This window comes from Fusarium venenatum, assembly GCF_020744135.1.
Source record: "Fusarium venenatum strain MPI-CAGE-CH-0201 chromosome Unknown EDB82scaffold_3, whole genome shotgun sequence".
Taxonomy (NCBI): Eukaryota; Fungi; Ascomycota; class Sordariomycetes; order Hypocreales; family Nectriaceae; genus Fusarium; species Fusarium venenatum.
The window spans coordinates 5086714-5113907 of NW_027072131.1; the positions used below are offsets into that span (position 1 = coordinate 5086714).

General features: G+C 41.8%; 8 protein-coding genes across 8 annotated transcripts; 6 read left to right on the plus strand and 2 right to left on the minus strand.

Moving 5' to 3' along the window:
* The first annotated feature begins 184 nt into the window (after positions 1 to 184).
* EDB82DRAFT_253305 (mitochondrial carrier domain-containing protein) lies at positions 185 to 1594 on the plus strand. The gene has a single exon (XM_025728124.2). The coding sequence runs from the start codon at positions 283 to 285 to the stop codon at positions 1261 to 1263; it is 981 nt and encodes a 326-aa protein (XP_025582522.1). The 5' UTR covers positions 185 to 282; the 3' UTR covers positions 1264 to 1594.
* Positions 1356 to 5145, minus strand: EDB82DRAFT_507825 (uncharacterized protein). Its single transcript, XM_025728125.2, has 5 exons — positions 4651 to 5145; positions 4492 to 4594; positions 3586 to 4438; positions 2959 to 3518; positions 1356 to 2710 (listed from the first exon to the last, which is right to left on the minus strand). The coding sequence occupies exons 1-5, from the start codon at positions 4890 to 4892 to the stop codon at positions 1727 to 1729; spliced, it is 2742 nt and encodes a 913-aa protein (XP_025582523.2). The 5' UTR covers positions 4893 to 5145; the 3' UTR covers positions 1356 to 1726.
* An 88-nt stretch (positions 5146 to 5233) lies between these two features.
* Positions 5234 to 6972, plus strand: EDB82DRAFT_507826 (uncharacterized protein). The gene is made up of 3 exons (XM_025728126.2): positions 5234 to 5826; positions 5880 to 6145; positions 6198 to 6972. The coding sequence occupies exons 1-3, from the start codon at positions 5481 to 5483 to the stop codon at positions 6672 to 6674; spliced, it is 1089 nt and encodes a 362-aa protein (XP_025582524.1). The 5' UTR covers positions 5234 to 5480; the 3' UTR covers positions 6675 to 6972.
* EDB82DRAFT_253336 (uncharacterized protein) lies at positions 6897 to 8643 on the minus strand. The gene is made up of 4 exons (XM_025728127.2): positions 8308 to 8643; positions 8130 to 8236; positions 7901 to 8073; positions 6897 to 7849 (listed from the first exon to the last, which is right to left on the minus strand). Exons 1-4 carry the CDS (start codon positions 8432 to 8434, stop codon positions 7129 to 7131), a joined length of 1128 nt encoding a protein of 375 aa, XP_025582525.1. The 5' UTR covers positions 8435 to 8643; the 3' UTR covers positions 6897 to 7128.
* Positions 8644 to 10007: 1364 nt separating this feature from the next.
* On the plus strand, positions 10008 to 12206 carry EDB82DRAFT_527490 (inheritance of peroxisomes protein 1-domain-containing protein; the record flags this gene model as incomplete). The annotated part of the gene is made up of 2 exons (XM_025728128.1): positions 10008 to 10266; positions 10321 to 12206. 2 exons carry the CDS (start codon positions 10008 to 10010, stop codon positions 12204 to 12206), a joined length of 2145 nt encoding a protein of 714 aa, XP_025582526.1.
* A 913-nt stretch (positions 12207 to 13119) lies between these two features.
* On the plus strand, positions 13120 to 14350 carry EDB82DRAFT_478124 (uncharacterized protein; the record flags this gene model as incomplete). The annotated part of the gene is made up of 4 exons (XM_025728129.1): positions 13120 to 13138; positions 13207 to 13306; positions 13386 to 13532; positions 13591 to 14350. 4 exons carry the CDS (start codon positions 13120 to 13122, stop codon positions 14348 to 14350), a joined length of 1026 nt encoding a protein of 341 aa, XP_025582527.1.
* Positions 14351 to 16403: 2053 nt separating this feature from the next.
* Positions 16404 to 18079, plus strand: EDB82DRAFT_253527 (uncharacterized protein). Its single transcript, XM_025728130.2, has 2 exons — positions 16404 to 16408; positions 16555 to 18079. The coding sequence occupies exon 2, from the start codon at positions 16638 to 16640 to the stop codon at positions 17895 to 17897; it is 1260 nt and encodes a 419-aa protein (XP_025582528.1). The 5' UTR covers positions 16404 to 16408; positions 16555 to 16637; the 3' UTR covers positions 17898 to 18079.
* A 926-nt stretch (positions 18080 to 19005) lies between these two features.
* EDB82DRAFT_449124 (uncharacterized protein) lies at positions 19006 to 20932 on the plus strand. The gene is made up of 4 exons (XM_025728131.2): positions 19006 to 19418; positions 19503 to 19835; positions 19905 to 20297; positions 20355 to 20932. The coding sequence occupies exons 1-4, from the start codon at positions 19176 to 19178 to the stop codon at positions 20649 to 20651; spliced, it is 1266 nt and encodes a 421-aa protein (XP_025582529.1). The 5' UTR covers positions 19006 to 19175; the 3' UTR covers positions 20652 to 20932.
* Positions 20933 to 27194: the final 6262 nt, after the last annotated feature.

A 27194-nucleotide genomic window follows, 5' to 3' on the forward strand; every position in this document is an offset into this window, starting at 1 on the left:
TCCTTTGGACCGACCCCTCTCCAAGTCGCAATTGCTCAACATCGTACTGGAATCGTGACTGCTACAGTTGCTGGACATTTCGCCCATTGGCAATACCTTACTCGATCTCAGCGAATTAACGTCCAAGCTGCTGCAAATCGAATTCCTCTTGCACGACTCGGTTTAGCCTGGGGTCTTGTTTACCTCGGCGTGTTGAGTACTATTACCATTGCTCAGCGTAAAGTCGCAAGAAGTTCGGACCCTCTTCTCTCGCCTCTGAAGCCATAAAGAGATAATTTTATCATGTCGGCCGATTTCTGGGCTGGCTATCTAAGTGGTGCGGTTGGCATCATCATTGGAAACCCTCTCGATGTTATCAAAGTACGACGGCAGGCGCAGCAAGTTAGTCCAGCAGCAGTCCTGCCTACTTGCTCGATTCCTGCGAAGACAACAGTAGAAAATCCTGCCATTAGCCAAGCCACATCATTTGGCACTCGTCTCCTCAGATCATACACGTCTTTAGTAACTGGAACAGCGGCGCCAATTCTCGGCTATGGCGCCCTCAACGCTCTGCTTTTTGTTTCTTACAATCGCACAGAATCCGCATTGAACAGCGTGTTCCTGACATCAGGGAGCCTGTGGAATACATGGATTGCTGGCGCTGTGGGAGGTCTTGCAACCTGGATCGTCAGCACACCCACCGAGCTCATCAAGTGTAGAGCTCAATTGGCCTCCCCTCCCATGTCAAGCCTGGCTATAACGAAACAGATCTGGAGGAATCAAGGTGTTCGAGGACTCTACTTTGGCGGAGCGGTGACTGCTCTACGAGATAGTATAGGGTACGGCTTTTACTTCTGGTCTTATGAGCTGAGCACTCGTTGGTTGGCCACTGAACCTGAGGAGCGCACTTCGTTTCAACATGAAGCTGCCAAAGTTTTATTCTGTGGAGGATTGGCTGGTGTGGTAACATGGGCCAGTGTCTTTCCTCTCGATGTTATCAAGACAAGGGTTCAGGTTCAGACGTTAAGCGAACTGATCGAAACATCACCTCTTTTGCGAACAAGCGGGCCTCTGCAGACCTCACGAGCGGGTGCCCTTCAAATTGCACAAGAAGCGTATAGGGAAGGGGGGGCACGTGTTTTCTTCCGAGGATTGACTGTTTGTAGTGTTCGGGCCTTCATCGTCAATGCCGCTCAATGGGCTGTTTATGAATGGGTCATGCTCGAGCTTGGGCATGGACGGAAACAAGCTTTGACTCATGACTTGAGAGTAGAAATGATATAGGCACTATAAAGTGCAAGATGTGGGATCAATGTTTTTTGGAGAAAAACAGAAACTAATGTTGAAACAATGCCGGCATGTTCTAAAGTGAGAAATGTATGCATTGATTGATCATCGAGTTCTAGGCTCATTGGCCAAAATGATTTCCCTTCGGTGAAGTTTGAGAGCGTGACATCTTGACATGCAAGACGAACGCAAGCCATTAACACGTGTGCGGTTATGATCGATACGGAGACCAGAAGAATGTATAGCCAAGACACATCTAAACCATCAAACACTCTAGAGAAGTGACTCAACCTCTCTAAAAAAAAAAAGATTATTAATAAAGAGAAAACCAATTACTCCTAATCCTTGCACTTAGCACGCGGCATTTAACCTGGCTTCACCTTCTTGATCTCGAATAGGATACACCAGGCGCCTTAACCCCCATCCCCATGTTTTGTTCTCCAATCGTCACTAACCAGTTTCAAACGGCGCCCTTTTCCTTGTTGGCTTTTGTCGCATCACGCCAACCTTCGAGGCCAGTTTGGTTTGTCCATCTCTGAGTGTCATCCTCATATTTTTCGAGCCACTTAGCCATGGCATCGCTGGCCTGAGCAACTATCGCGTTTCCAGCCTCGTGTGCGTCCGCCGCGTCTTTCTCGATTTTGTTCTGAAAAATGTCACCAGTCTTTTCATCGCGCTCCTTCCTCTTCTTCTCTCTTTCAGCCAGCCATTCTTTCCGACCTGCAAGATACTTGACACTGTGCCCAAGGCCTGCACTTTCATGCGAAATTCCCTTGTGAGGTCTCTCAAGGGGCGGGGCAGTGAAGAAAAGGACTCGCCCAGCACTGTCATGCTGGAAGGTCTGGCGGAGCTCTTGCGGTAAGGCGTCATTCATGCTGTCGGGGAGCGCATAGACTTCTGGTGGTCTTGGTGGGTTGTACGCATTGCCGCTTTGCACGGGCATCCCGGGCGTGGGAGCCATAGGGCTACGCACAACAGGAGGAGCAGGCGCTTGGTTGTAAGTTTGGGTCATGTGGTTTCCCATCGGGGTTTGTTGGTGCATGGGAGGCACTGGCTGCCCATAATTAGGAGCGAAGCTTTGTGCATACCCTGTCTGTTGATGTTGAGGCTGGTGCTGGTATTGCACAGGACGTACAGACACTTGGGGCTGAGGACCAAGGTGAGGTGGATGTGGAATTGGAACTGGAGTCTGATGAACCTGTGGAGGCTGGGCTCCTGGCGTAACTGGCTGAAAATGAGGCGTCATATGAGCGTTGTATGGAATAGGCGAAGGCGATGGGCCCCCAGGATAGGGCATCGAAGGATGTCGAGCAGAGTGGTCTCCGGGCATAGCACCTGGGACTGACAGCATGGACGCGCGCCTACCAGCATCAGTGCCAGCGTCGGATAGCGGGACAGCTGTCATAGCCTGCGGCGGAGGTGTGGGTTCTGGAGGAGGAGATTCCTTGGTGTTGTCAGTTGAGTGTGGACACACGCGATGGAAGAATGAAATCGACGATTGACTGCACAGCCTGAGGCACAAACGTTGCTCAGGATTAATGTCGGCTGACGATAGATGTGAATGTGCAGGCAGGGTAATGCACAGCACTGGCTGATAAAACCTTGATGGCAGCCGGCAGACCGATAAGCACATAGCGTGCGGGCCAACAAACAAAAACAGACAAACAATAAGGCAAATGAAGCTTCACTTACATTGATTTCCCTTGGACGTCGATGCACGGCTCCAACGATTGGCGGGGCATTTGGGCTCCCCCATGTTGGCTTTGGTAACTCATCTGTTTCCTTTGCGTCTTCGCGAAGTAAATGCTTAATGGGACTGGGGATCTTTTTCATGCGCCGAGGCACATCATAAAGGTCCATTTCGTAGTCCTTGTCGCGTACCTCATCAGGAACACAGCTCGCCCACGTCTTGATCTTGTTGAACGTGAATTTCTCCTCGTTGTAGCGCGATTCACATACATAGATCTCCTTACCATGAGGGAACCCTCGTGGACGGCCTTTGTTGAAACGTGTCACAAACATGACGAAACAGCGATCCAAGACGTCTTCAATCTGGTGGTCACGATATTGTCCAGTTTTAACCACCTCATGCTCGTAGAAATGCTTCTCGTATCGGTGTACAGTTTGTTCTGGACGGTAATACCAACAGGCATTAATCCATCTTTGGCCAGCCCTATCTTGCCAAGTTCGATAGATTTGCGCCACAGTAGGCTTTGCCAGGTCGTTGGGATTCCGAATGTGAACCCAATCGCCTATTTTGCTATTAGTCACGGATGCAATACAGATGAGCTGTTGTACAGGATGCTCTAATGCACGTACCAACTTTCCAGGATTGCTCGTGATACTGAATCTCTGCTAAAGGCAGCTTTCCGTCTTCATCTCGGAAATCGTCGTCAGGCTTAGCCTTCTCCTGTTCTGCCAAGAGTTGGGCCTCCTTTTGAAGTTCAACAGCAGCCTTGTAGACCTCACTGTCATCCTCATTATATCGTTTGGCGTTTTCGAACATGAGGTTGAGATCTTGTAGCACTTGGTCGACGTTTTGATACTTCTTTCGCTTTACCTTCTTTTTAATGTTGTCAAGGGCGATGGGATTCTGTATTGTCGTATAGTAATCAGGAACAGCCGCCTTATCCGGCAACCTCTCAAAGGGATGGACAAGGAGATGCCCCCCAGCATCCCTGGGCTTTCTCAATCCCTTCAGAATTGAAGTGATGCGAGCTTCATTCGGAGTAAGCACACTCGGAGGTCGTCCCCTTCGCTTATGCGAATCGTCTTCGTAGTCTTTGTCTTGATCTTTGCGCCCAGAAGCACGTCGTCTTCGTCCGCGATGTCGCCCACCTTCATCTTCGGAGTCGTCATCATCATCATCTTCTTCTTCGTCTTCATCTTCATCCTCGTCCTCGTCGTCCTCGTCGTCCTCGTCGTCTTCCGCTGGTGGCGACTCTTCTGCTGGTGGGAGCTCACCAAGATCGGGCAACTGCGTATCGCTTGCTGCGATGTGTCCTTTCTCTACCAACTTCTGGAGCTCACGGACGAGAATTTCCCTCAGTCGAACGGCGGCCCCAAATATAGGGGCAGAAGGGCGATTATAAACCTGGGCGTTGTGACAAATTTGCGCAACATCCTTGACGAACTCGGCGAATGAGCTGTATTGCTTCTTCTGGGTTTTCCCCTACAGAATCTGTCAGTAATTGATGTGGACATAAAATCTTTTTGTGAGCCTACCCGGATGGTACTAAATGCAATAGGCTCCGAGATGATTTCGAAATAATCGGGTAAAGTTCGTCGATTGGGAATTCGTTGAAACCCGGCAGCAAGCTGCTCGCCACTATAAATCATTCTTTGTTAGCGATTGCGCACCTGTAGATTAGGTGGCACACGTACTCGTCTTCAACGCTGCAAAGATAGGTCGACAAGTTATGGATCAAACGATACATGTCGGGGCGGCCTTCATCGTCCACCTCGCCTTCTGCGTCCTCGTCACCTTCCGCATCCATATCCACATCCGGGTCGCCTTCGGCATCGACATCGTTGTCCCCTGCATCCTTCATCTCGACGTCTGTACCTGCGGTTTTGGCTTCGATCGATTCGCGCACTTCTGTCGCGTTCGTCCTCCGAGTGGACATGATGTGCTTATGGGACCACTCGGGCCTGGTCGCAATCCGTAGGTGAAGTTATTGCAGTGAGAAGTTTGGAGTTGTCACAGGTATACTTCAATAACTCATTAATTTAAAGGCCAATTCGTATCGCGAAACCACAACATGAGGTGTTGCGAAAGTTGAAGATGAAGCTTGATTGGAAGGTACGTATCGTTGACCTGCCATAGGTTGGGAGCGCGTGTGTTTGCGCGCGACACCAGGCATCAGGGTACCAGAAAAGTTGACCGCCAGAAGCATAGAGAACGAAATTAGTAGGTCACTTTCTGCGGTTCAGGCTGAGATTTTAGATCATTTATTTGTTGTATCCTAAACCAACAGGCCCTCTTTTTTGTTGTGCACTAGCCAGGTTCCTGAATAGGCTAAAGGGTGCGTGTGTGTGGAAACAGGCGGGTGCCAACATCTCCACTCGGCCTCGCATGAGACAATGTTCCTCGACTTGAAACTGCAAAACCACCACTTATATTCTAGACTTGAAATTTATCCTCATGAACCAGGTACCTATAGAGGCTTCCCATACCACTGCCCGACAATCCTTGCGCGTTTTAAAATATCGCCATGCGTGCTCGATTTAAAGGCCCAGCAGGCACCGGCATTCTTGAGCTACCAGACGATGCTACTGTTGAAGCCCTCTTTGATGAAATTCGGACAAAGACTGGCATCAACAAATTCAGTGTGAGATACGGTCTGCCGATGGCTATGAAATCCCTCGAAGCTACTCAGGGTGACCAGATTGCTCGATGCCTTGGTCTTCATGGCGAAACGCTCACTATTGTCCCCGAGGAGTCATCATCTGACCCTGCTGAGGCTGTCCAAAATCGGCCTGTTGCATCCATGCCACTGAAAAAGAATGAAGGCCCGGAAGACGCGAACGTTCCATGGCCGCAGAGAGAGGGCACTCTTCGTAAGTGGTTACAGATGCTTGTACTCGTATGTATGGACATTAACATGAGGAAGTGTTACGAGTGATGCCCAGTGACAATAGTTGTTTGTTCACCGCGTTCGGGGGCGCATTGCAAGACCAAATCCCTGCACAAAATTTGAGACAGATGATGGCAGACTATATTCTCGAACATCCAGAAGAGTATTCGGAAGCTGTTCTTGGCAGCCCTCCCAGGCAATACTGCCTCAGTATCCAGGACCCAGATAGATGGGGTGGCGGCATTGAGCTCAGTATACTATCCTCTATCTTCGACATACAAATATGTACTTTCGACGTTCAGGTCAGTCAATGCCATTGCCTCTCATCCTGTTTTTTCACTGATTGCAAGTTAGACGCAAAGTAAAATTGAATTCGGAGAGGAAAAGCGGGATCGCTGCATTCTCGTGTACTCCGGAATTCATTATGACCGGGTTGCCTTCAGCTGCGCTGATCCCCCTTACAACTCCCCTACCTTACCCCCCGAACTTGACCAAGCTGTTTGGCCTACTGATGACGACGAAGTTCTCAAAAAGACCGAAGAACTCGTTCAAAAGCTTAACAAAGCGCATTACTACACGGACACAGATGGATTGATCTTGAGATGCGATGTGACGGGATGTGACTGGATCGGCAGCGGCCAGCTTGAAGGGCAGAAGCATGCAGAGGCGACAGGCCATGTTGACTTGAGCGAAATCCAAGACGAGGGTGACAGCATCCTGCGGAAGTGCGATGCACCTGGTTGCGACTTCATTGGACAGGGAGACAAAGCCGTCAGACAACATCGTGCTGACACTGCTCACCAGAAATTCTCTATCATTCATGACGCCTGACCGAGGTTAGGTGTGTAACTTCAATCGTTGCTGACCTAGTACGTCGAGACATTGCGATATGCCCATTCATGCCTGGAAGCATAACAGGGTTTACAACTGTAGCACGTTGGCAAGGTCGCACATTAAGAGCATTAGCATTAGTGGGGAGGACCAGATTCTCTGGAATAATTGATATTGTATTTTCTTTCGGAACTTTGCGTCCCAGGGATATGTAGCTGTCAGCAGCATGATTGTTTGCATGCATAGGCAGAAACTATATGGGGAGAAAGTAAAAAAAAAAAAAAAACTAAAAAAAAAACTGGTAACTTTCTGATAGGCTTGCAGGAGGTTTGCACAGAGGTGTCTCGAAACCATGTCCAGTCAAGGCTGGTCCTTCTGAGTAGGATAAGTGATGCCGCACTCGTGTATAAATGTTGCTAATTCACAAGTATGACCAAGATAGAATTGTCCCTGGCTATTTTGTCTTCTTAAGAGAATCATCGGTATGAACCGAATCGATATTGGCAAGAGAGAGGTTCAGGAATTCGTGCTTGTTGGACCAATTCTGCTGCCCCTGGGTGAAGTCGTTCATCTGTTGAGGAGGAGGTGGCGGGTCGGTAATTTTGGTAATAAGATAGGCGGTCGATGCCTCAGCAATACCATAGATGAGCACGCCAACCAGAGGAATTTTAACAAGGATATAAAATCCCAAACCAAAGCCAAACAAAACACCTTCTCGACTGCGAAACCAGTTTCGTTTCTGCTCTTTAGTAAAGTGAACTCGGGCAAAATAAGGTTCGAGCAATTCTCGCATCAGACTCCTGGATGAGAAATAGCTCTGAAGGAAGATGACAAGGTACTTGCGAGGAAGGAAGATACCTGTGCCGAATATCACCGAAGCCGGACCCAACCCTACAGCGTTGTTGAAGGTGTAGAAACTTGCAGCAGGCAAAACAAAGCGGCCGATGTATGGCGTGTATGAGAGGGCGAAGACGGCGAGAGAGATGCCACCTTTACGAAGAAAGCGGTAAAGAAACATAGAAACAGCTTGAGCAGTACTCTCAGAGTGTGTGCTTCCGTCTGTCGGCCTGTACATCTTAAGATTTGGATAGTACATGTTCCGAAGCTCAGAAGGCTTTTCACCACTGTGCTTCTGGACATAAGTTATATCTACCCACTGCAACGACTGCATAAATCTATCGAAAACTGGTTAGGCACGAAGAAGGATATAAATGGAATCGACTCACAGGTTATCAAGAGTTGGTACCACATAACGCATAAGAGTCATGAGGAAGAACGGCACTTGAAGAACATATTCTGCAACAAAGTCAAGGCCGTTTACGAGGGTATCATCCCATGTTACCGTGTCGAGAGACACAAAGAACGAGATAACCCATAGCAGTACTTTGATCCCAATGATCTAGTTTCATGTCAATTCTATCTCAAGTTCCTGCTGATAATATGGGCAAGACTCACGGGCACAGAGACGACGAGTCTAATGGCGAGGCCAGCTACAACTGCAATAGCCGCTTGTCGATAGTGATCGGTGGTAAAAAGTGCAGGGTTCTGAAGTGCACGATGAGCTGTGTGGGATGCTAGTCAAAAACACGATTTCTGGTTATAATGGATCAAGGGAGTTTAAGATACTACTTACCTCCTACCAGCGTCAACTGAGCTCCGCGGATTACTGTGTTCGGATCGAAATGAGAAACGTCAAGTTTCTGCTCGAGTTTCTCCTTCAGTTTGTCTTTATCAATACTCATCTTGTCGTTCGAAGACATGTTGAGAAATGACGCAGCAGGGAGCTGTGGGAATCAAGGCACTCTGACCGGTTCAAACCCCGGTCGAAGTTTTCACTAACACGGGAAAGACGACGGCAGCCAGGTGAGTCCCTCAAGTTGTTGAGAATTCAAGCGTCTCAGGTTCTGGTTGAACTATAGAGTTAACAGTTCATCTAAGAGCTTGGAAGGTTACGGTAAGGTCAGACGTGGCACGTTGAAGACAGCTTGGAATGATGATGTGGTGAGTGAATGTAAGGTGACGTAAGTGTCCTAGATGGAGCTTGGTTGCTCCAGATTGGCGGCTGAGCTAGGAACATAGTACAGTAGCGTCAATAGCTCTACATTGAATTCCGGTTAAGAAAAAACATACCGCTGACACCAAATCTAGTCTCGACTCTACCTACATGTACGATCGTATACTATTGCGCACGTTGACGTTTAGTGTCGAGATAACTATAGATTAGTACTCTACATAGTACTTGGAACTCAAATGAAAGGTTATTGGGCCTTTTGCCTAACCTAATTGAGTCCGAGGGACAGGTGGGCGTTAGAGAATCACATGCAAGAGATCAAAGGTACTGTGTAAGCCAGAGATTAGTTTGTGAGACATCTCATAAAAGACCCTGGGCAATCAATCGTTCACTATTTGGTTGAAGGTGTAGCCCACTAACTCCTGGTTCCGACGTTGGGGGAGTAGTACAGCTGCACCTGAGTGGCGCTCGCAGGTCTTACAAGGGCTAAGTCGAATGATTACATCCGTAGCTGCGTCAAATCAGACAAGGAAAATGATTGCCATTGTAACGATCCCCCAACTACCTATAGAGATAAAAATCATGCCAAGGAGAAATTTGTATGAAGCTGATCGAACGACAAGTCAAGTCCTATAAAGCTTTTGTCGTACGAGGAGCTCACCAATGTTGGTAGTTCTGTAACATTTGGGCGCTTGTGAAACTTGACCTTACTTGACAGTCACAGGTAGTCTACCTGTCTAGCTGTCCTCCTGCACGAAAGATTTCCATTTGATGGGGGTCTTCTCAAAGTTAATTGTAATTTCCATGTCCTTGTCCTTGTCGTTTATCCCACGCTCAACGTTCTAGCCAAATCAGGGATTCAAGGGACGGGATCGGCGGGCCTTGGAATGGATGTTAATATTGATGACTAAGGCAAAGCGCCCCTCTAGAACTCAAAGCCCCTGCAGATGGCCCCAGCACAGCCGTCACCTCAACGAGCGAGCACTTCTATACTCAAGTCGAGGGAGTGAAAAGAAACGAGTGGGTTTTGAACCAGCCACCTTCTCGAACGATTGAAATACTGTATAACTTGCTTTCGCTCCATCATTTGGTGAATGCCCCCCTTAGAGCGCGCCGTCTTTCCTATACTGATAATTCTCCCTTGACAGTTGGTTAGGACCCACAACAATTCTTCACGATCCGCCGCGATACACTCGACATCAACCTCGCGCAACCATGAACGCCTCTTCTTATTTGTCCAGTCGAGATGTTTAAGCTGCAGTCCGGCTTAGAAATAATTTGCGCTACTAGGAACCAGACAACGTTACCGAATTTAATCTATCATGGATGACTCGGTTGACGATCTCCCGCATCACCGGGCCCCAAGACGAGTGTCAACTTCCCCGATGCCACGTCGAGACTCCGTGAGCTCAGATACGCCCGATAAAGACCTGGTCGAAACACTCTACAGTCACCCAAATGTCAAAATCATATCCTTTACGGCAACTGGGAGAGCGTTTGTGAGGAGTCCTGCCACAAGCAACGTTGATCCACCTGGGACCCTATCATGGTCCTCTCAGCTCGAGCGAACTATTGCTGTTGGTGAGTGCCTCGTCTCAGAATACCTCAAAGCCATCTGCTAATTGCGTAAACCAGGCCCCTTTCGCATCTACCGAGCACCGCGATCCGTAGCCTTTCTAAGTTGTGGTTCCGCGTTGCAGCCTATCCTACGAAAGAGCCAGTGTTGGTGCATAGATGAAGTCAACAGTAAGTTCATTTTACAGATTCGTCGGCCTAATTATTGGAGAATCGAACTACCGGTCGAAGACCTTGAAGACCAGCAACGGGCCGAAGAACTCAGAGAGGTGCTCGATAAAATTCTCCAATTCGAGAAAACCGAGTGTCCCTTCAAGCGCACATTCACAGTCGATCTTCCAGAGCAAGTGCCTGTTACGATCTTACCTTGGACTCCTCGCGCCCAACCCATGATGCCCGACGACGCTGCATTGTCATCTACCAGCCCGCGCAGATCGTCATTCGCCGGGCGAGCCACTACGCCTACGCCTCTAAATGATAGACTTCCCATAGATATCCCATCAAGTCCACTGGTCGGTAGACCCACACGGGCAGCATCTTGCGTAGTACCCTCAAACATATCCATTTATGAGGAATATGGAATGCATCTGGATCCTTTACAGCCGATTGGTGGAAGCACAAGCGAATTTAACGCAAGGCCACTGGATGTTGTCCCGGAACGTCCAACGGAACACATCTCATCGTATCCCTTCTTATCCAATCTGCCTGAGTCTTACAGCTCTCCTGCATTCGCCAGCGACTCAGGGGCACACCATGATGGGTCATCTGTATTCTCGACTAGCCCTACCCAGAGTGACTTGTCGGTATATGAACTACACGAGGGATCCGGTAACCGGGGAGGTCGTATGAAGGCTAGACTTCGACGACGGACCGCAGGGTTTACAACGACAAGATCAGCCACAATGCCGCCGCACTTAATGCCAACAGTGGATAAGACTACAACGTCAGCTTCTGCATCAAGAGATCCAACTACGAGAAGCGTATCAGACATTTCAAGGAAACCTTCGGTTCGTGCGCCTACCACTCCCAAGTCAAGTAAGAGCAGTAATAAAGTTGAATCGCGACCTTTGCAATCTGCTCGACTGGATGGACCCATACAGCAGCCACGACTCCAACGGCGGGACAGCGAGGAATCATTTCACAGTGTCGAGTCGTGGCATTCGTCCGGCGTTCCCATACATCCTTCGCCACCCACTTCACAAGCGGAGTCTGCTGTTGGGGCAAAGTACGAATCAAATGAAACGGACGCCTTGTCCGTTGGGAGATGCAAAAGAGACAAGTCTTCCCGAAGCAGAGGCAGCTCTCCAATGCCATGCGCTTGGGAATCTGACCCTGATTCCGACGACAGCGAGTCGTCCAGCGAAAGCGCGAACCTGGGAATCAAAGACACAGTCGACGTTGAAACCAAAGTCCACTCGTCGGCAGCACCACCACAACGGCCGTTTATAACTCGTCATAGAGCGACGACAAGTAGCTTATCAGTACGCCAGCGGGCACTTTCACCCCTGCCCCCTGCTGCGAATCTCTTCACCCCTGCATCAACTATGGAAAGACGACCTTACAGAAGTAGGCTGGAGACTGTCAAGAACCTACCAATGGCCATCATTGCCAAGACGTGCGAAATGATAATGGGTCCTCCAAGCTCCCTGATCCGCCTTATTCTCAGGGTGGCAGCTAGGATTGCTTCGGGACAATGGAGAGGCCTTGTATATGGGTACGGCGAAGATGGCGAAGAAATACCAGTGCAATGGGACTACTCTGAAGGTGAATTCAGCGACTGGAGTGATGATGAGAACTATCAACATGCTCACCGCAGTGGTCAAGGAAAGCGACACAGTAGACATCGCAGTAAGAACGAAAACACGACCAAAGAAATAGCAGCACAGAAGGAGCTGCACAGGCGGCCTTCATCTTCGGATGATAGTCGAAGCTGGGGGGTTGACTGATGACGGACAAGGTGCTTGAAATGCGTTATGTCATATGTTGTCGATGTATAGGTTACCGGGAGAGTGGATTGCAAGGTTCTAATGACGGTACAAAGGTATTTGATCACATGATGGGTTTGTAAACATGCAGCAGGACGTTTCGGTTGAGCGTTTGGAACAGAACCAGCCGGCCTAAGGGTGAATACATGGCTTGAATTTCACATTTGTTTTCTAAGGATTTGTCTATTTGAACCCAGGAGCCTCTCCAAGCGAGCTATTTTGACATTATTCTGATTTGTAATTGTATATTAGGCTTATTTCTAAACACGTTACTCTTCTCTCAACATAATACTAATCGGCTGGACCCGTATATGTTAGAGAGTATCTTTCACAATTATGTACCTAACCTATATACCCCGCACAATTCTTAGCATCTCATGGGGTGTAATTATACAAAAAAATACGGGAGGTAGATCAGAGACAATACGTGGTTAGTGTGCAGGCAATGACATGTTGGACTTGATAATGCGATGAATACGGGCATGCCAGAGGAACGAACCAAGTATGCTGCCGGATGGTCTCAAGTACCCAAGCCATTGTTAGGTGTCGGAGATACCTTTGGAAGACCGAAAGGCACTTTGGATGATCTACATGATACACTAGTTTGAGAGTCGTATTCCTCGCATCGACTCATTATTGGTCATATCCAATATCACAAAGCTCAGATTGACAACAGTTGGTCAAGTCGTGGCCAAGCAGGATGTTACTCCTAGAGGAAAATTTGGCAAAGTGCTAGTTGTTTTCGACAATGAACGATATAAAAGGAAGTTTAGTGCCGTTGTAGGCAGAGAAATTCGAAAGATTCTCTAATACAACAAAGAGATGAGTGAACCATCCTCAAGAATTCGCGCAATTGGAACTCAAAGTCACCAAGATGTCTGATGGAAAATACAGTATGATTTCCTGTGATCTTATGCGTGTTCCCTCTTCTTCTGGTTCTGAGAGATCTGACACTCAGTAGTTGACGGTAGCTACTGGTTCTATGCTCCCAATAAGGGCGCAGCCATTTTCTTCTGTACTGCGTTCTGTTTAGCAGGCTGCTTACATACATGGCAGTGCATGTAAGTCGAAAGAGCAGGATCAGCTCCTTTCAACCGAGGAGGAGCAATAAGAGTGATGCAATGCTGAGACCAATCGCAGACGCTATAAGTGCTGGAAGCTGACACCCCTGTTTCCATTCTGCTGTTTGCTCTTTACGGTCGGCTTCATACTCAGAGGTTATGGAGCATTTCACTATGGCAATCTTGACATATTTATCGCAAGTGTATGTATCACTTATGCTGCCCCGTAAGTTATAACTTGACGATGCGACACTGACATGATACAATGTATTGACAATCGACAGCCCGCTCCTTGAACTACAAAATTATCGCATTATTGGACGAATATTGTACTACGTTCCATACCACTCGCCAATACACCCTGGAAGGGTTTTGACAACATTTGGATTTGTATCTGCTTTCATCGAGGCACTTAACGGTTGGGGAGCGTCGTACTCGGCAAACCAATCGCTGAGCGACAGCGAGATTGAGGCGGGCCACGCTCTTATCAAAGCATCCTTACTGATGCAGATTGTCGTGGCAGTTCTCCTCTTTACACTGGCTGTCACGTTTCATCGCCGATGCATCATCAGCGGTATCAAGAATGAGCGACTTGCGAGTCCGCTATGGACGCTCTATATAAGCATGACCCTGATTTTGTCCAGAACCGTCTATCGTATCGTCGAATACTTTAGTATCGCAGAGCTTCGATATGGAGCAGACTTCGATCCGGCAAACATAAATCCTGTTGTCAGATATGAATGGTATTTTTATGTGTTCGAAGCAATGGTCATGCTCATGAATCTCATCATGTTCAACATCCACCATCCCCGCCGATATTTGCCGAGGAAAAATAAGATTTACCTGTCCCCTGATGGAGTCACCGAAATTGAAGGGCCAGGCTATAAAGATCCGAGACCGTTTTGGCAGACACTCATTGATCCTTTCGACGTTAGAGGGTTAGTCAACGGCCGTGGGCGAGAGAACGAGCGATTCTGGCAAATGGAAGAGAGCGAGATAACACAGCAAGCCAAGGCCTCTTCAAAGGAACCAGAGACGGCATGAGCATGGGAGAGACTAATTCATACACTGATGTCCACTGCTGTATTGGTTACAGTTTAGGACACATTCATCTTCTGTATCCCCCCTTTCTATATCCAAGGGTCTCTGATCGCAAACAATAAATGATGACATATCTAGTAGGCAGCAGAGAGTTAGCCCACAAGTTTTATGGTGCAAGAATAAACAGCCTAAGAAGTCTAGTCCAAGAGTATAAACCGACCGACTAATTTCATGTTGCATGCTTCCAGCGTCCAATTCCTCTGATGCCATGAGGCCTGCATTATCATATTTCTGACCATGTTTCTTGCCCTAGAACAAAGCCATTGGTCATAAGATGGACCGTGATTTGATGTGTCACTATCCTGGAGGCTGAGCAACTACTGTCATCGGACAGTACCAGACTAGGAAGGGCTACGCATAGCTACGAAACTGTCGGGTGATTCAAAACCGCCGACAATGTCAATGGTGTCTGGTAAAGAAAAGCGGTGTCTTTGTTTTGTGAATAAAAAGTCTTGGTGCGTCACAGGGGTAAAAGCATTCGATGCCAGTGCAAATTACAGGATGCGGCAAGTAACACGTTTTCAACCCATTTGCGATCTTCTGTAACTCACTGAACCCAGAGATGAAGTGACATACGAGGCGAGTCGGCAAACCAGAGGAAGAGGCATTGTTCAGAAGGAATGAAAACAGGCCCCGTCGGCGTTTTAGTCGAGACAATTTCATGCTCCCTTGCCGACGAAGGATCGAGACCCCATCAATCAACCAGCGTTGGATAATGTTGTACACAGCCTTTCTGTCTGACTACCAGACTGGGTAGCCTACTGATGTATCGACAAGCGTTAAGCCAGTAAATACGTCAAGACAAAGGAAGCACTGATAGACGGTAAAAAAAGATTTTATCAGGCCTTTACACTTGTGCATCTTACTGCGTACAAAGAAAGGTAGGTAGGCAACTCAGAGAAGGCATGGATGGGGCATTGCAAGAATGCATCAAATGGATTGGTAACCCTGTAAGCCTATTGATGCTAGTACTCAAGACCCTACAAGATCATTCCAATGCTTCAATGTGATCCATAAGAGAAAAACATAGACTGCATTATCTTTCTTGTGCCTTTTTATTTTATTTTAACAATATGGGGTTCGCTTACTAGATCGAGCCAAAAATAAACAGCGCACTCAATCTTACGGAGTAGAACGAACGGACACATTCTGGAAATGCCTTCGCCACGCCTTGCGGTCACTTTGAAGTTTGCCAACCTGCAACGACCAGGATCCCTTGCTCGTATTGTGGGGCACAAAATAGAAGAAATCTGCCCTGCCCGGGCCTACCTAATTAACGACCTCAGCTGAATTAACTGACTGGTTGGATAACCCGCTTTTAGAGACTAAATGCTCGACTGTTTATTGTGCTTTACTTTACTTTACTTTACTTTGCTTGAACCAAGGGCGCAATAGAGGCTTTGGAATCGTTCCCGTTGGTTTCCAAAGACAGAGGTCGTCGTCGATCATGACTGTGTTTCAACAAAACGCCAAGTCAAGTGAGCGACAAACAGATCACCGCTATCCCTGTCTTGTCGGAGAATCCTAGCTTCATCCAAGCTCCGTGTCTTACAGGCATAAGGGCCGTCGAAGCCCCCTCTCCACTACCGGGCCCGTATGTATCGAGACGGCGCCGACAGACGGGCACAGTAACCGTCCAACTGAGTCGCTTGGTTCTTCAGCTCGCATGCCTCTTGCCTGTCTCCCTAGCAAAAACAAAAACAGGTCAGGTCAAGTGACGAGACAGCACGAGCTGGACAGTGCCGAGATTGCCACCCCAACTGAAGATGTACCTGTATTAATTAGAGCTGGGCTCATCCTTCCTTCAGCATTCTCTTCTGTTTCGACTCGACATGATTAATTGCAGGGCTCAGCTCCGCCCCTCATGCTAACGTTAGTCGCTTCCTTTGCTCCCGCCATCCATACCTTACCTCAGATTAATGTGCTTCACAGTTGGTTAGAAGCGGAGAACAACTCTAAGCCTTGACCCCCCCAACTGGAGTGACTCCATCCACATAGTAGGTAATATATTTATCTCACACCTCTTTGTCTGCCCTTACTTGTCCGTACATCTTGCCTTTTGTTCTCTCTTCTCCGCATCTATAACTCTCCCGTTGCAGACTGAACCACTCACTGGTCGTTATATATCTAACCTACCTATTACTCAGCCTAACAACCCATTCTTCAACACGAGACTACCACTTTCCGTCCCTGCCTCACCTTTGATCCGTCTCCCCTAGTCATCGCCGCCATGGGAGACCGACCAGCCATCTATGTCCATCTAGAAATGGGCTTAACGCTGCCCAAGATTATGTCCAAAGACCGGCATATCACTTATGTCTCTAAGAGCATGCGCGATCGAGCAAATCAGTTTCCCCGACAGTTGCCTCCTGCAAATACCAACTACCTCAACTCTTCATCGCAGTATCAAGCCGGTCATCAACAAATGCTCACACAGACTCAGCCAACTCAGTATCAACTACAGCATCAATTCGCTTACCATGCCAACAATCTCCCTCCCAATACATACAGTAGAGACCCTGTGTCGACTAGTGTAGCTCAGGGACAGTCATACCAGCCATACCGTCCCCAACAAGTACAACACGACATTAGGGAATACTACGCCCCTAATTCAACAGCGCCACCACCGCCACAACGAGACTCTTTACAGCCAGACGAAGTTCTGCGTAGCTCGAGATCGACGAGACGTGGTTCACACGAGCGTGGCAAATCTGCACCCCCGCCTCTAAACAGCAGCCCTTGGGACATAAGCCCGCCACATGCGTCAGGGAACGAACCTCATCTCTGGAAAGCTCTTCCTGCAACCCCAAATCAATTCCGACTCGGAGAAGGCGACATGCCATGGGACTTGTGGACGTTCCCTGTGGGCCTCGACGATAATAACGAGGAGGACGATCACGGTGAAAGAGGGGATGGACGCAAACGTTCCCGAGAGGCCAGTCTGCGAGCAACATGGGGACCTGAATTTCCAAGTGAATACTCACGTCCCACCCAACCTGTGCAAGTAGACGACCGTGCAAGAGGTAAAGCAAATGACATACAGTCTCTGGCTTCAGCATTGATGACTGTCGACAACGGGTTTGAGGATCAGTGGTGGTATCAGGGCCCTCGTCTTGTCAATATCCATGGAAATGTCATGGTCCCAACAGCGGTACCCAAGTCCAGCTTTCACCCTGACCACCAGCAAAGTTCTGTGGGATGGGCAGTCTCGCATGAGGAAGCGCAGCGGCTGAAGAATCAGAACGATCAGCACCAATTGCAACAGAAACCCCAAGAGCAACAAAGAAGACGGCAACGGCACTTGTCACTTCAAGAACAGCAACTCGAGTCGTTTGTACCATCAAACGCGTCTTTCCAGCCCGTGTCTCCCTATTCAGGCACAAATACTGCCGACATTGTGTCACCCTTAAGTGATTACCCTAGCCCGTTATCAAGTTATGGTGGCTTGCGACGCTCTTTGACCACCCGCTCTGACGAACTTCACCTATAAATCGAATAAGTAGCCCCGTCTGTTGAACGTGGCGATTGGGTTTCAGGCCTGGCTCTTATAAAGGGAGCGCGACTCTGACCGTTACTGCATCTGAACGCGGTCCAAGTCTACCATGAAGTGCCCGAGTCCGTCTAGATCAATCGCAGGCCCTCACTGAAATTCGAAGAGATTATCGGATTCCCAGAAGAAATGGACAGAATGTGAAGGTAAATGTGAAGGTAAAGCTGGTCATGAAATGAGTATATGTATATGTAGTAGTCGACAATGCTCGGCATGCCTGACGAAGCGGTGGTTCTCGAGCGATGGTTCTCACGATGGATCATACGGATGTCTTGATTTGAGAAGAGCTGGATGGACTAACGAATCATTTTTGGGTAACATCTTATTATTGAACTTATGAATATCGGCGTGTGAATGGGGCGCTCACTAGGGCTGGGATACATAGATACCTCTTTGTAGTAATTGTGAAGGAAAGCTCCTCTTAAAAACCAGCGTAATACGTAAAGATTTCTCCGTTTTGTTGCGAAAGACGCTGTGGCTGTACTGACTACGGATTAAGCCGGTCAAAGCCGTCATGAGCATGATGACAAGAGTTATTGTTTTTGCGCACAAAGAGGCGTTAAAACAATTCATCAGGTGTTGAAATGAAGACGTGAGGGGGATAAGAGAGTCAATTGATGTAGGTCAACTTCGAATATCTCCATCCCTGAGTGGTGATGGCATACCTACAAGGTACTTGTCCGTGTTGCGTTAAGGTGAGCTGTCAAGGTGAAGAAGAAGGTCTATTTACTTTACATACCGGGTATCTCGGTAGAAGCCTTCCTGGTTCTTCCCGCCCACTGTTCACCTCCAGTAAGCTACCCGCGGGAGAAGCCGGATGCTATTGGCTGCTCGGCTAAGCTGTCGGCCATCAGGTAATGGAGAGCCATTGAAATCCAATCAGCGGCTGCTGTTTGGTCTACTCTGTCGGACATGTACCTCCTCAGTAGCTCTCTGCCACGCTATTCCATTTTCGGCTGATCATGGCGCCGCACCTGTGCCAAATATTGGCACCTGGTGGTGTTGAGTAACTGACTTATTTTTGTACCCCTAACCCCAAAGCCTGACGACTAACTTGTTTCTGAGTGGAACATCGCGAATCATTGTCCGAGCTCTGCCACTTCTTGTGTGTTCCTTTTTTCCTCCTGACCTAAACTCCACTTCCATACAATCCAACACCAAACCGCGATCGTCTTTGCCGTCACTCCCTCTCGACAATCACCTCACAATCTTCCAAAAATGCTGTCAAGAAGTATAGCTACCGCCAGCCGTATGGTGCCCGCTCGGGTGCTGAGGCCCCGTGCGCACCCTCTTGTCATGCTTCCTTCCATGATGCAGACCGTTCGTACCTACGCCGATTCCGTCATCAAGGTCCCCCAGATGGCCGAGTCCATTTCTGAGGGTACCCTTAAACAGTTCTCCAAGAGCGTTGGCGACTATGTTGCCCAGGATGAGGAGATTGCTACAATTGAGACCGACAAGGTACGCCGTCATGACAGACTTGGATTGTCTTGTCTTGCCTTGTTGTCTGCCGTTTGAGGATATCCCCGTTGACATGTAAACCAGATTGACGTTGCCGTCAACGCTACCGAGGCCGGCACTATTAAGGAGTTCCTTGTCGCGGAGGAGGACACCGTTACTGTCGGCCAGGATCTCGTTCGCATCGAGCTTGGTGGTGAGCCATCTGGCGACAAGAAGGATGCCCCTAAGGAAGAACCTACGAAGTCCGAGTCCGAGTCAAAACCTACGCCTAAGCAAGAGTCTGCCCCCGAGCCTAAGAAGGAGGCCGCTCCCGCTCCCAGCAAGCCCGAGGCTCCCCGACAGCCCGAGAAGAAGCAGTCAAAGTCCGAATCCTCCACCTCAAGCGGTCCCTCTATGGGTAACCGCGAAGAGCGTCGCGTAAGTTGTTGCTATACAGCAAGGGAATACTCCAGCCCCTGGTCCAGGTTGTGCTAAACATTTCTGCAGGTCAAGATGAACCGCATGCGCCTCCGAATTGCCGAGCGTCTCAAGCAATCTCAGAACACCGCTGCTTCCCTCACCACCTTCAACGAGGTCGACATGTCCAACATCATGGAGTTCCGCAAGCTTTACAAGGAGGACGTCCTCAAGAAGACCGGTGTCAAGCTTGGTTTTATGAGCGCCTTCTCCCGAGCTTGCGTTCTTGCCATGCGCGACCTACCTGCCGTCAACGCCTCCATCGAGGGACCCAACGGCGGTGATACCATCGTCTATCGCGACTACGTCGACATCAGTGTTGCCGTCGCCACTGAGAAGGGCCTCGTGACTCCCGTTGTACGAAATGTTGAGTCGATGGACATGATTGGCATTGAGCAATCGATTGCCGATATGGGCAAGAAGGTAAACAGCTCTTTTTCTTTTCCCGAAACCAATTGATCACTAACGTGGAGATCTTAGGCGCGTGACAACAAGCTCACTATCGAGGATATGGCCGGCGGCACCTTCACCATCAGCAACGGTGGTGTGTTTGGCTCACTCATGGGCACCCCCATCATCAACCTTCCCCAGAGCGCCGTCCTTGGTCTCCATGCCATCAAGGAGCGCCCCGTTGCTATCAACGGCAAAATCGAGATTCGACCCATGATGTACCTTGCCCTCACCTATGACCACCGCCTGCTGGACGGCCGGGAGGCCGTACAATTCCTTGTCAAGGTGAAGGAGTATATCGAGGATCCCCGAAGGATGCTCTTGTAAAAGACGTTCTGCAATATCAAGCCGCTTAATACCCTACCTATAGTATAGTATAAAGTTAATAGTTTTATAGTAGTAATATATTACTATTATCTATTATATACTTTAACTTATATAAAATACAGAGTATTTATAAGAAAAGGCGCTAAATATAATATTTATTATTTTATTAAAAGATTAATTTAAACTATATTTATTAATTATCTTAGTTTAAAATATAGTTTAAAATTTTGATATCTTAATATAAATTTAATAATAAAATTTCAAATAATATATTATATAACTAGATTAATTCCTATAGAGTTAGCTTTTATTTCTATTAAACCTAACTAATAAAAACCTATTAAATAGGTAAGCCTTAATTGTAGGTAAACCTTGGTTAGCTATTAAATCCCTTAAAATAGGATAATAAGCTAATTCTCAATTAAATATTCTCTTCCTTAAGCTTTAATATAATATTATTATTCTTCTATTTAGCTTTTAATTAATCTATTATTTATTATAATAAATTGTTACAACCTAACAGATAATTACATAGGCCCCACTATTTTCCACCAATCACGGCTCCAACCACCTACACTAGCTTAGGCAGACCGTGAGCCGCCAGGATCTGCGACTTACAGCTCACGATGAGACTTACGACATAAGCCTAAAGCTTAACTATAGGCTATTATAAGTATATATATATTCACTTAGCATTAGTTAATATACTTAGTTTAATAGCTATTAATAAAATATCTTTGCCTAAATATGCTTAACCTACTTTATTTACTATTAAGAGATATATTACTTTATAACCGCTTAGTATCATATGCCCTATGACTCTGCTAATATAAACCTAGAATAGACTAGTTTATCCCTTAGAAAACCTAACTATTATATAAATAAAATAATAGTTTCTATATAAAAGTAGAAAAATATTATTAATTTTAATAAAATATTAACACATTTAATATAGATTAAATAATAAAAAGTTAAACTTTTAATTTGATTCCTAAAGAAAAGTCTATTATTACTATTAGTTTTTTATTTATCTTATATTTTATATTAAGCCTTAGTCTTTGTAAAGTTTTCTTATAAACCTAAAACGAAAGGATTTATATGGATTGAAAATCTATTATATTAAGCCTAAGTATCTCTAAATTATTAAGTATCCTAATAAAAGTATAATTAATAAAATAATAATTAAAATTTATAATAAGAAAAGAATAAAAAAGCTTTTATATATAAAATAGCCCCCTATTAAGAATACTATTAAAAATAGTATAGTTATAATATATAAATATAGAGAGGGTTATATAACTTTATTCTATTAATTAATATATAAAAAAGGCTTTTAAATGGTTTTATTTAACTTTATATAAAACTCTTTTATATATCTATAACTTTTTTTATTGTAACTCTAACTTTAATAGAATTTCTTTAGTTAGGCATTAATAGCTATATTTATAAGAATGCTTTCTTTATTAAGTATAATTAAATATTATTACTATTATAATATGTATTTTTATATTTATTAACTATATTAAAAGTTTAGATTATTAAGGAATATAGTCTCTATAAAGTTACCCTGAGTTAATAATAATATATACCAATTAAGTCCTCTTCCTCTATAGTATCTTAAATATTATATAGAGGGATTCTAAGGGAAAGTAACTTAAAAGTCTATAGTTAAATAAAGCTAGTATTGCTTTAATTTCTACTATAATTAGCTAGTTTTTAATTATTATAATATATTTTAAGCTAACTATAAGAATTTATAGCCTATTAAAGGTCTTTTTACTAATTTAATTAAAGGCCTTAGTAGTTTATTTATAGCTATAGTGTTATTAGTTAAGGCAATTATATTAAGATTTATAACCTAGCGTTTATTACTTTTTAACTATAGTTTTCTAATTATGTTAATTATAGTTTCTATAGATAAAGGCATTAGGTCTATTACTAATAGGGCTAACTGTTATATAATAAGATATATAATAGAGTTATTTATAACTTAGTTTCTACTATATAAGTAGTTAATAAGATAACTTATATATTTTTAAGGTTATAATAGATAATATTTATAGCTTTTTTTTTATTTTTATTATCTTATATATAATAAGGGGGAAATAATACCTATTTATTTAAAGCTTATACTTTAATATAAGGCTTTAATTTAATATTAAGCCCTATAGACTATAGTATTACTGCTATTAGTACTATTTATATATTATAAAACTATTAAATCTTATATTAAGTATATAGCTACCTTAATATAAAATATAGTTTAAATTCTAGTATTTTTATGTAAGTTTAATAATAGAATTTTAAAATAGTATATTATATAACTAGATTAATTCCTATAGAGCTTTTACCTCTAGATTAGCCTGCATTTTAACTTTCTATATCTTTAATAGAATCCCTAGATTAACCTTTAATTAACCCTATATATAGCTCCTGCTATTTATAAGGCCTTCTCTATAAATACCCTTATTACTTTAGCTACTTTAATAATACTCTTTATAATCTTACTTTTAATTAACTTAATAATAATATTATTAAAGGCCTTATTAGCTTAAGCTACCTATAGCCTAAGGTATTAATACTAGGCCTTATGCTTATAGTCTAATTTAATTTCCTTAAAAAAAGTAACTTTATTATAATAGATTTTATTAGGCCTTCTTATAAGCTTTTTTTAAGGTCCCTTAAATACTTAGGCTTTTACTTAAGCCTTATTATTATTTATTATAGCTTCTAGGTTTAAAAATATATTATAAAGAGCAAGAAGAGCTTATAGCTAAAGGCAATTAGCCTAATAAGGCTATAATTATTATTATTATATAAGGTCTCTTAGAGGTATTTAGCCTTATACTTTAGCTATTTTAAGTTTTTATTATTATTACTAAATAAGATATTATTAATAATATCCTTTTTATTAAAAAATAGCTATTAAAATAATTATAAATATTACTATAAGGGTTTTTCTTCTAGAAATAAGTAATATAATACTATATTAATTAGCTATATAATATAAATAGTAATAAATAAATAAGGGATTAATTAATTATATTTAAAGGTATTTAATAGTAAATTATAAGAGAAAGAAGCTATTATATATATAGAGGCTTTTTTTAATATTCTTTTATTATAAAGTTTAATTATTACTATATTATAATTTTATTAGGAAAGTTAATTATTAAAAGAAAATTAGTTTTAATGTATTAGGTTTTTAATTTATATAAATTCTTTAGTATTAAATCTATAAGAAAACTTTAAAAAGACTTAAGTATAATATAAAATATTAAATAAAAAATAAAATAAAATAAAATAAAATAAAATAAAATAAAATAAAATAAAATAAAATAAAATAAAATAAAATAAAATAAAATAAAATAAAATAAAATAAAATAAAATAAAATAAAAATAAAAATATATAAATTAGAAATAATAAGATATTTATTATTTTCCTTTTAAATAGTTTTAAGGTAATTAGTTTAATAGTTTCCACTAGGTTATATTAATTATTAATATAGATTACTAGTAATATAAGCAGAGGTTATATATTTAGTTTCCCCTATAGGGCTTATATAGTATTTCTAAGCTATTAGAGCCTTGCTATTATCTTAGCTATATTAGAGGATAATCCTATATAAGGTAATATTAATCTATAATTATTAGTATTAATAAATATTTTAATAGTATAATAGTATTACTTATTATTTTATATAGTTTAATATTAATAAGAGCTATTAATATATAATTATTAGGTTTTATTAGGGATAAACTAGTCTATTATAAACTTATATTAGTAGAGTTATAAGGCATATAATATTAAGCAATTATTAAGTATTATATTTCTAAATAGTAATTAGTATAGGTTAAGTATACTTAGGTAAAGATATTTAATTAATAGCTATTAAGTTAAATTATATTTAAGGCTAAGTAAATTTATACATATAAACCTAAGAGATCCTTAGGGGACTACTTAAATCTAGGGATTATAGTAATCCTGGATTATAAGTGCTCCTAGAGCGCAGCAATCCTATATAAGCGTAATCTACTTATAATTAGTCTAATAAACTTAGTAAAAAAGTTTATAGTTAAGTAGGTTAAGTTATATGAGATTTGTAGGGTATATATAATATAACTGCTAGAGTTATAATATAATCTTTCCCCTCTATTAAATCTTATCCTTAAGACTTATATTTAATAATTTATTTATATTCTAAAACTAATAAATCTTAATATACACTTATAAATATTATTATCATAAGTCTGTAATAAAATATCTAATTATATTATAAAGAGAATTAATTATAAGACTAAAGAGTATAAATTTCTTATTAAGGCTATTAAATTATTATATAAATTTATAGATATGCCTTATTCTTATTATTTTAAATACTAAAAGGATTATTTTATAATAGTAGATTATTTATATTACAGTCAGTATATCTATCTTAGTTACTTATATAATAATACTTAGGTAGCTTCTTTATATAAGATTACTAGTATTTTTGTATTTTCTTCTATTTTAATAACTTTTTTAGTTTCTTTCTAATATAAAAATTAATTTCCTAGGAAAAGAAACTAAATAATAATAAGGAAAAAGCTAATAAAGATCTTCTAAAACTTTATAAGAAGTCAGCTTTAATATAAGTTTATATAGCTATTACAGTTAGTTATTTATTATATTTTTAAAGATAAGAAATAAAATAAAGTAAGTAATATTATACCTCTTAGTTTTATTATAGTATTTAAGGTTTAAATAATAAAGATAAGTTAATTAAAGAGTTAAGCTATTATAAGGATATAATAATTAAAGAGTTATATTCCTCAAATACTAAGAATCTAAAATAGGAATCTTTAGGGCTAGGTAGTATTAATTTTAATCTTTTATTTTTTAGTAAAACTAATAAAAAGTTCTTTAGGAGTTATTAAATATTAATAAGGTTTTCTAGTAATTCCTATATATTTTTATTTTCTAGGTAGTTCTTCTATTCTATTAGGTATATTATTTACTTATTAATTTTCTTTATATCTTTAATTACTTTTACTTTATAATCCTCTATTTTTTTAATTTTTTAGGTTTATTGCCTATATTAACCTATATTATAATAGTTATTAATCTAAGTAATAAAATATAAAAGATTAAATAAAGCTTAACTTCTAATAATAAGTCTAATTTATAGTTATATAATCTAATATATTTTTAGTCTAATTTATTTAAGGGTTATTTGAATATAATATTATTTATAGCTAGGTAAACTATTTCTCTCTCTTTAAGTATTAGTCCTTTTACCTTTCTAATATTATAGTATTTTTTTATTCTTTTTCTAATAAATTTTAATTTTAATTTTAATTTTTTATATAGGTTTTTTAATTTATTTACTTTTAGGTTTATAGGAGGGTTAATTTTCTCTATTTTATAATTACTATAATATATATTAGGAATAAACTTAAAATTTATATAAGCTAGTATTAACTTTATGTTTTTAATATAGGCAATATTATAAGCTACTTATATAATAAGTAGCTTTTTTATTTAATTATTTTATCTATAGTTAATATATTATTATAAGTATTATTTTAATACTTAGTTTACTTATATATTTAATTATCTATTTGCAGTCTGAAGGCTATTAATAACTAATAATTAAGGCCTAGATATAATATAAGGCATTACTAGAGTGTAGCTATAAGCAATAATCCTCTATCTAATAGGATCTAATTTAATTATCTATATATATTAATAGTATATTAATAAACAATATAGGATAGTTCTTCTGTATCTATAGACTCTTTATAGGGTAAATAGTATAAGAATTCTATAATATAGTTAATAATAACTATAATACTATTATAAAAGATTCCTATCAAGGACTCTTCTAAAAAGGATAGCTTAGTAGTAAACTCTATAGTAATTAAGTCCTAGGGTCTTTATATTACTGGTAATAGTTATAACTGCCTATAATATATTATATTACTTAATTACTTTCTATACTAGTTTTTTATATTCCTTTTATCTAGTATTTTTCTTTAAGTCTTTCAAGTATTTTAATAATACTTTAGTGGCTATATAGGGGATATTTATATATACCTTATACTAGTTTCTTTCTAAACTTATTTATTATCTATTTAAGTTATTATATTTACTTTCTTATTTAGTAGTTAAAGCTAACTTCTTATAGGCTTTATAGTCTTATTAAGGCCTTTTTCTTATTCCTTAGATATTAATATTCTTATAATTCTTATAATAATTCTATTATTTTTATATTCTTTATATATCTCTATTACTTCCTTAATTTATTTTTCTAATAACTTATAACGTACACGATAAGCATGCCGATCAGACAAGCATGCCGATTACAAATCGTAACCTTCTTAAGATAAATCGCAATAAAAACACTATAACCTACCTAACCAATTAAACTAATTGCTATTTCTATCCTCGGTGATTTCAATTACCTCTTGACAGGTCCTTGCATTATGACCGGTCTTGCCGCATATACCACAATGCCGACCACCTGGTCGCTCTGACCTTCCTTGACCACCATTTCTTAATGA

What these genes read in the sequence shown, in the direction of transcription:
- EDB82DRAFT_253305 (XM_025728124.2), top strand. Translation starts at nt 283, where the DNA reads ATGTCGGCCGATTTCTGGGCTGGCTATCTAAGTGGTGCGGTTGGCATC.
- EDB82DRAFT_507825 (XM_025728125.2), bottom strand. Translation starts at nt 4,892, where the DNA reads ATGTCCACTCGGAGGACGAACGCGACAGAAGTGCGCGAATCGATCGAA. An exon ending in CTTTGCAGCGTTGAAGACGA is followed by an intron (nt 4,595 to 4,650) that starts GTACGTGTGCCA and finishes AATGATTTATAG; the next exon opens with TGGCGAGCAGCTTGCTGCCG. An exon ending in GACGTCCAAGGGAAATCAAT is followed by an intron (nt 2,711 to 2,958) that starts GTAAGTGAAGCT and finishes GACAACACCAAG; the next exon opens with GAATCTCCTCCTCCAGAACC.
- EDB82DRAFT_507826 (XM_025728126.2), top strand. Translation starts at nt 5,481, where the DNA reads ATGCGTGCTCGATTTAAAGGCCCAGCAGGCACCGGCATTCTTGAGCTA. An exon ending in GCAGAGAGAGGGCACTCTTC is followed by an intron (nt 5,827 to 5,879) that starts GTAAGTGGTTAC and finishes AACATGAGGAAG; the next exon opens with TGTTACGAGTGATGCCCAGT. An exon ending in TATGTACTTTCGACGTTCAG is followed by an intron (nt 6,146 to 6,197) that starts GTCAGTCAATGC and finishes ATTGCAAGTTAG; the next exon opens with ACGCAAAGTAAAATTGAATT.
- EDB82DRAFT_253336 (XM_025728127.2), bottom strand. Translation starts at nt 8,434, where the DNA reads ATGTCTTCGAACGACAAGATGAGTATTGATAAAGACAAACTGAAGGAG. An exon ending in TCAGTTGACGCTGGTAGGAG is followed by an intron (nt 8,237 to 8,307) that starts GTAAGTAGTATC and finishes CATCCCACACAG; the next exon opens with CTCATCGTGCACTTCAGAAC. An exon ending in GTACCAACTCTTGATAACCT is followed by an intron (nt 7,850 to 7,900) that starts GTGAGTCGATTC and finishes AGTTTTCGATAG; the next exon opens with ATTTATGCAGTCGTTGCAGT.
- EDB82DRAFT_253527 (XM_025728130.2), top strand. Translation starts at nt 16,638, where the DNA reads ATGGGAGACCGACCAGCCATCTATGTCCATCTAGAAATGGGCTTAACG.
- EDB82DRAFT_449124 (XM_025728131.2), top strand. Translation starts at nt 19,176, where the DNA reads ATGCTGTCAAGAAGTATAGCTACCGCCAGCCGTATGGTGCCCGCTCGG. An exon ending in GTAACCGCGAAGAGCGTCGC is followed by an intron (nt 19,836 to 19,904) that starts GTAAGTTGTTGC and finishes ACATTTCTGCAG; the next exon opens with GTCAAGATGAACCGCATGCG. An exon ending in TTGCCGATATGGGCAAGAAG is followed by an intron (nt 20,298 to 20,354) that starts GTAAACAGCTCT and finishes TGGAGATCTTAG; the next exon opens with GCGCGTGACAACAAGCTCAC.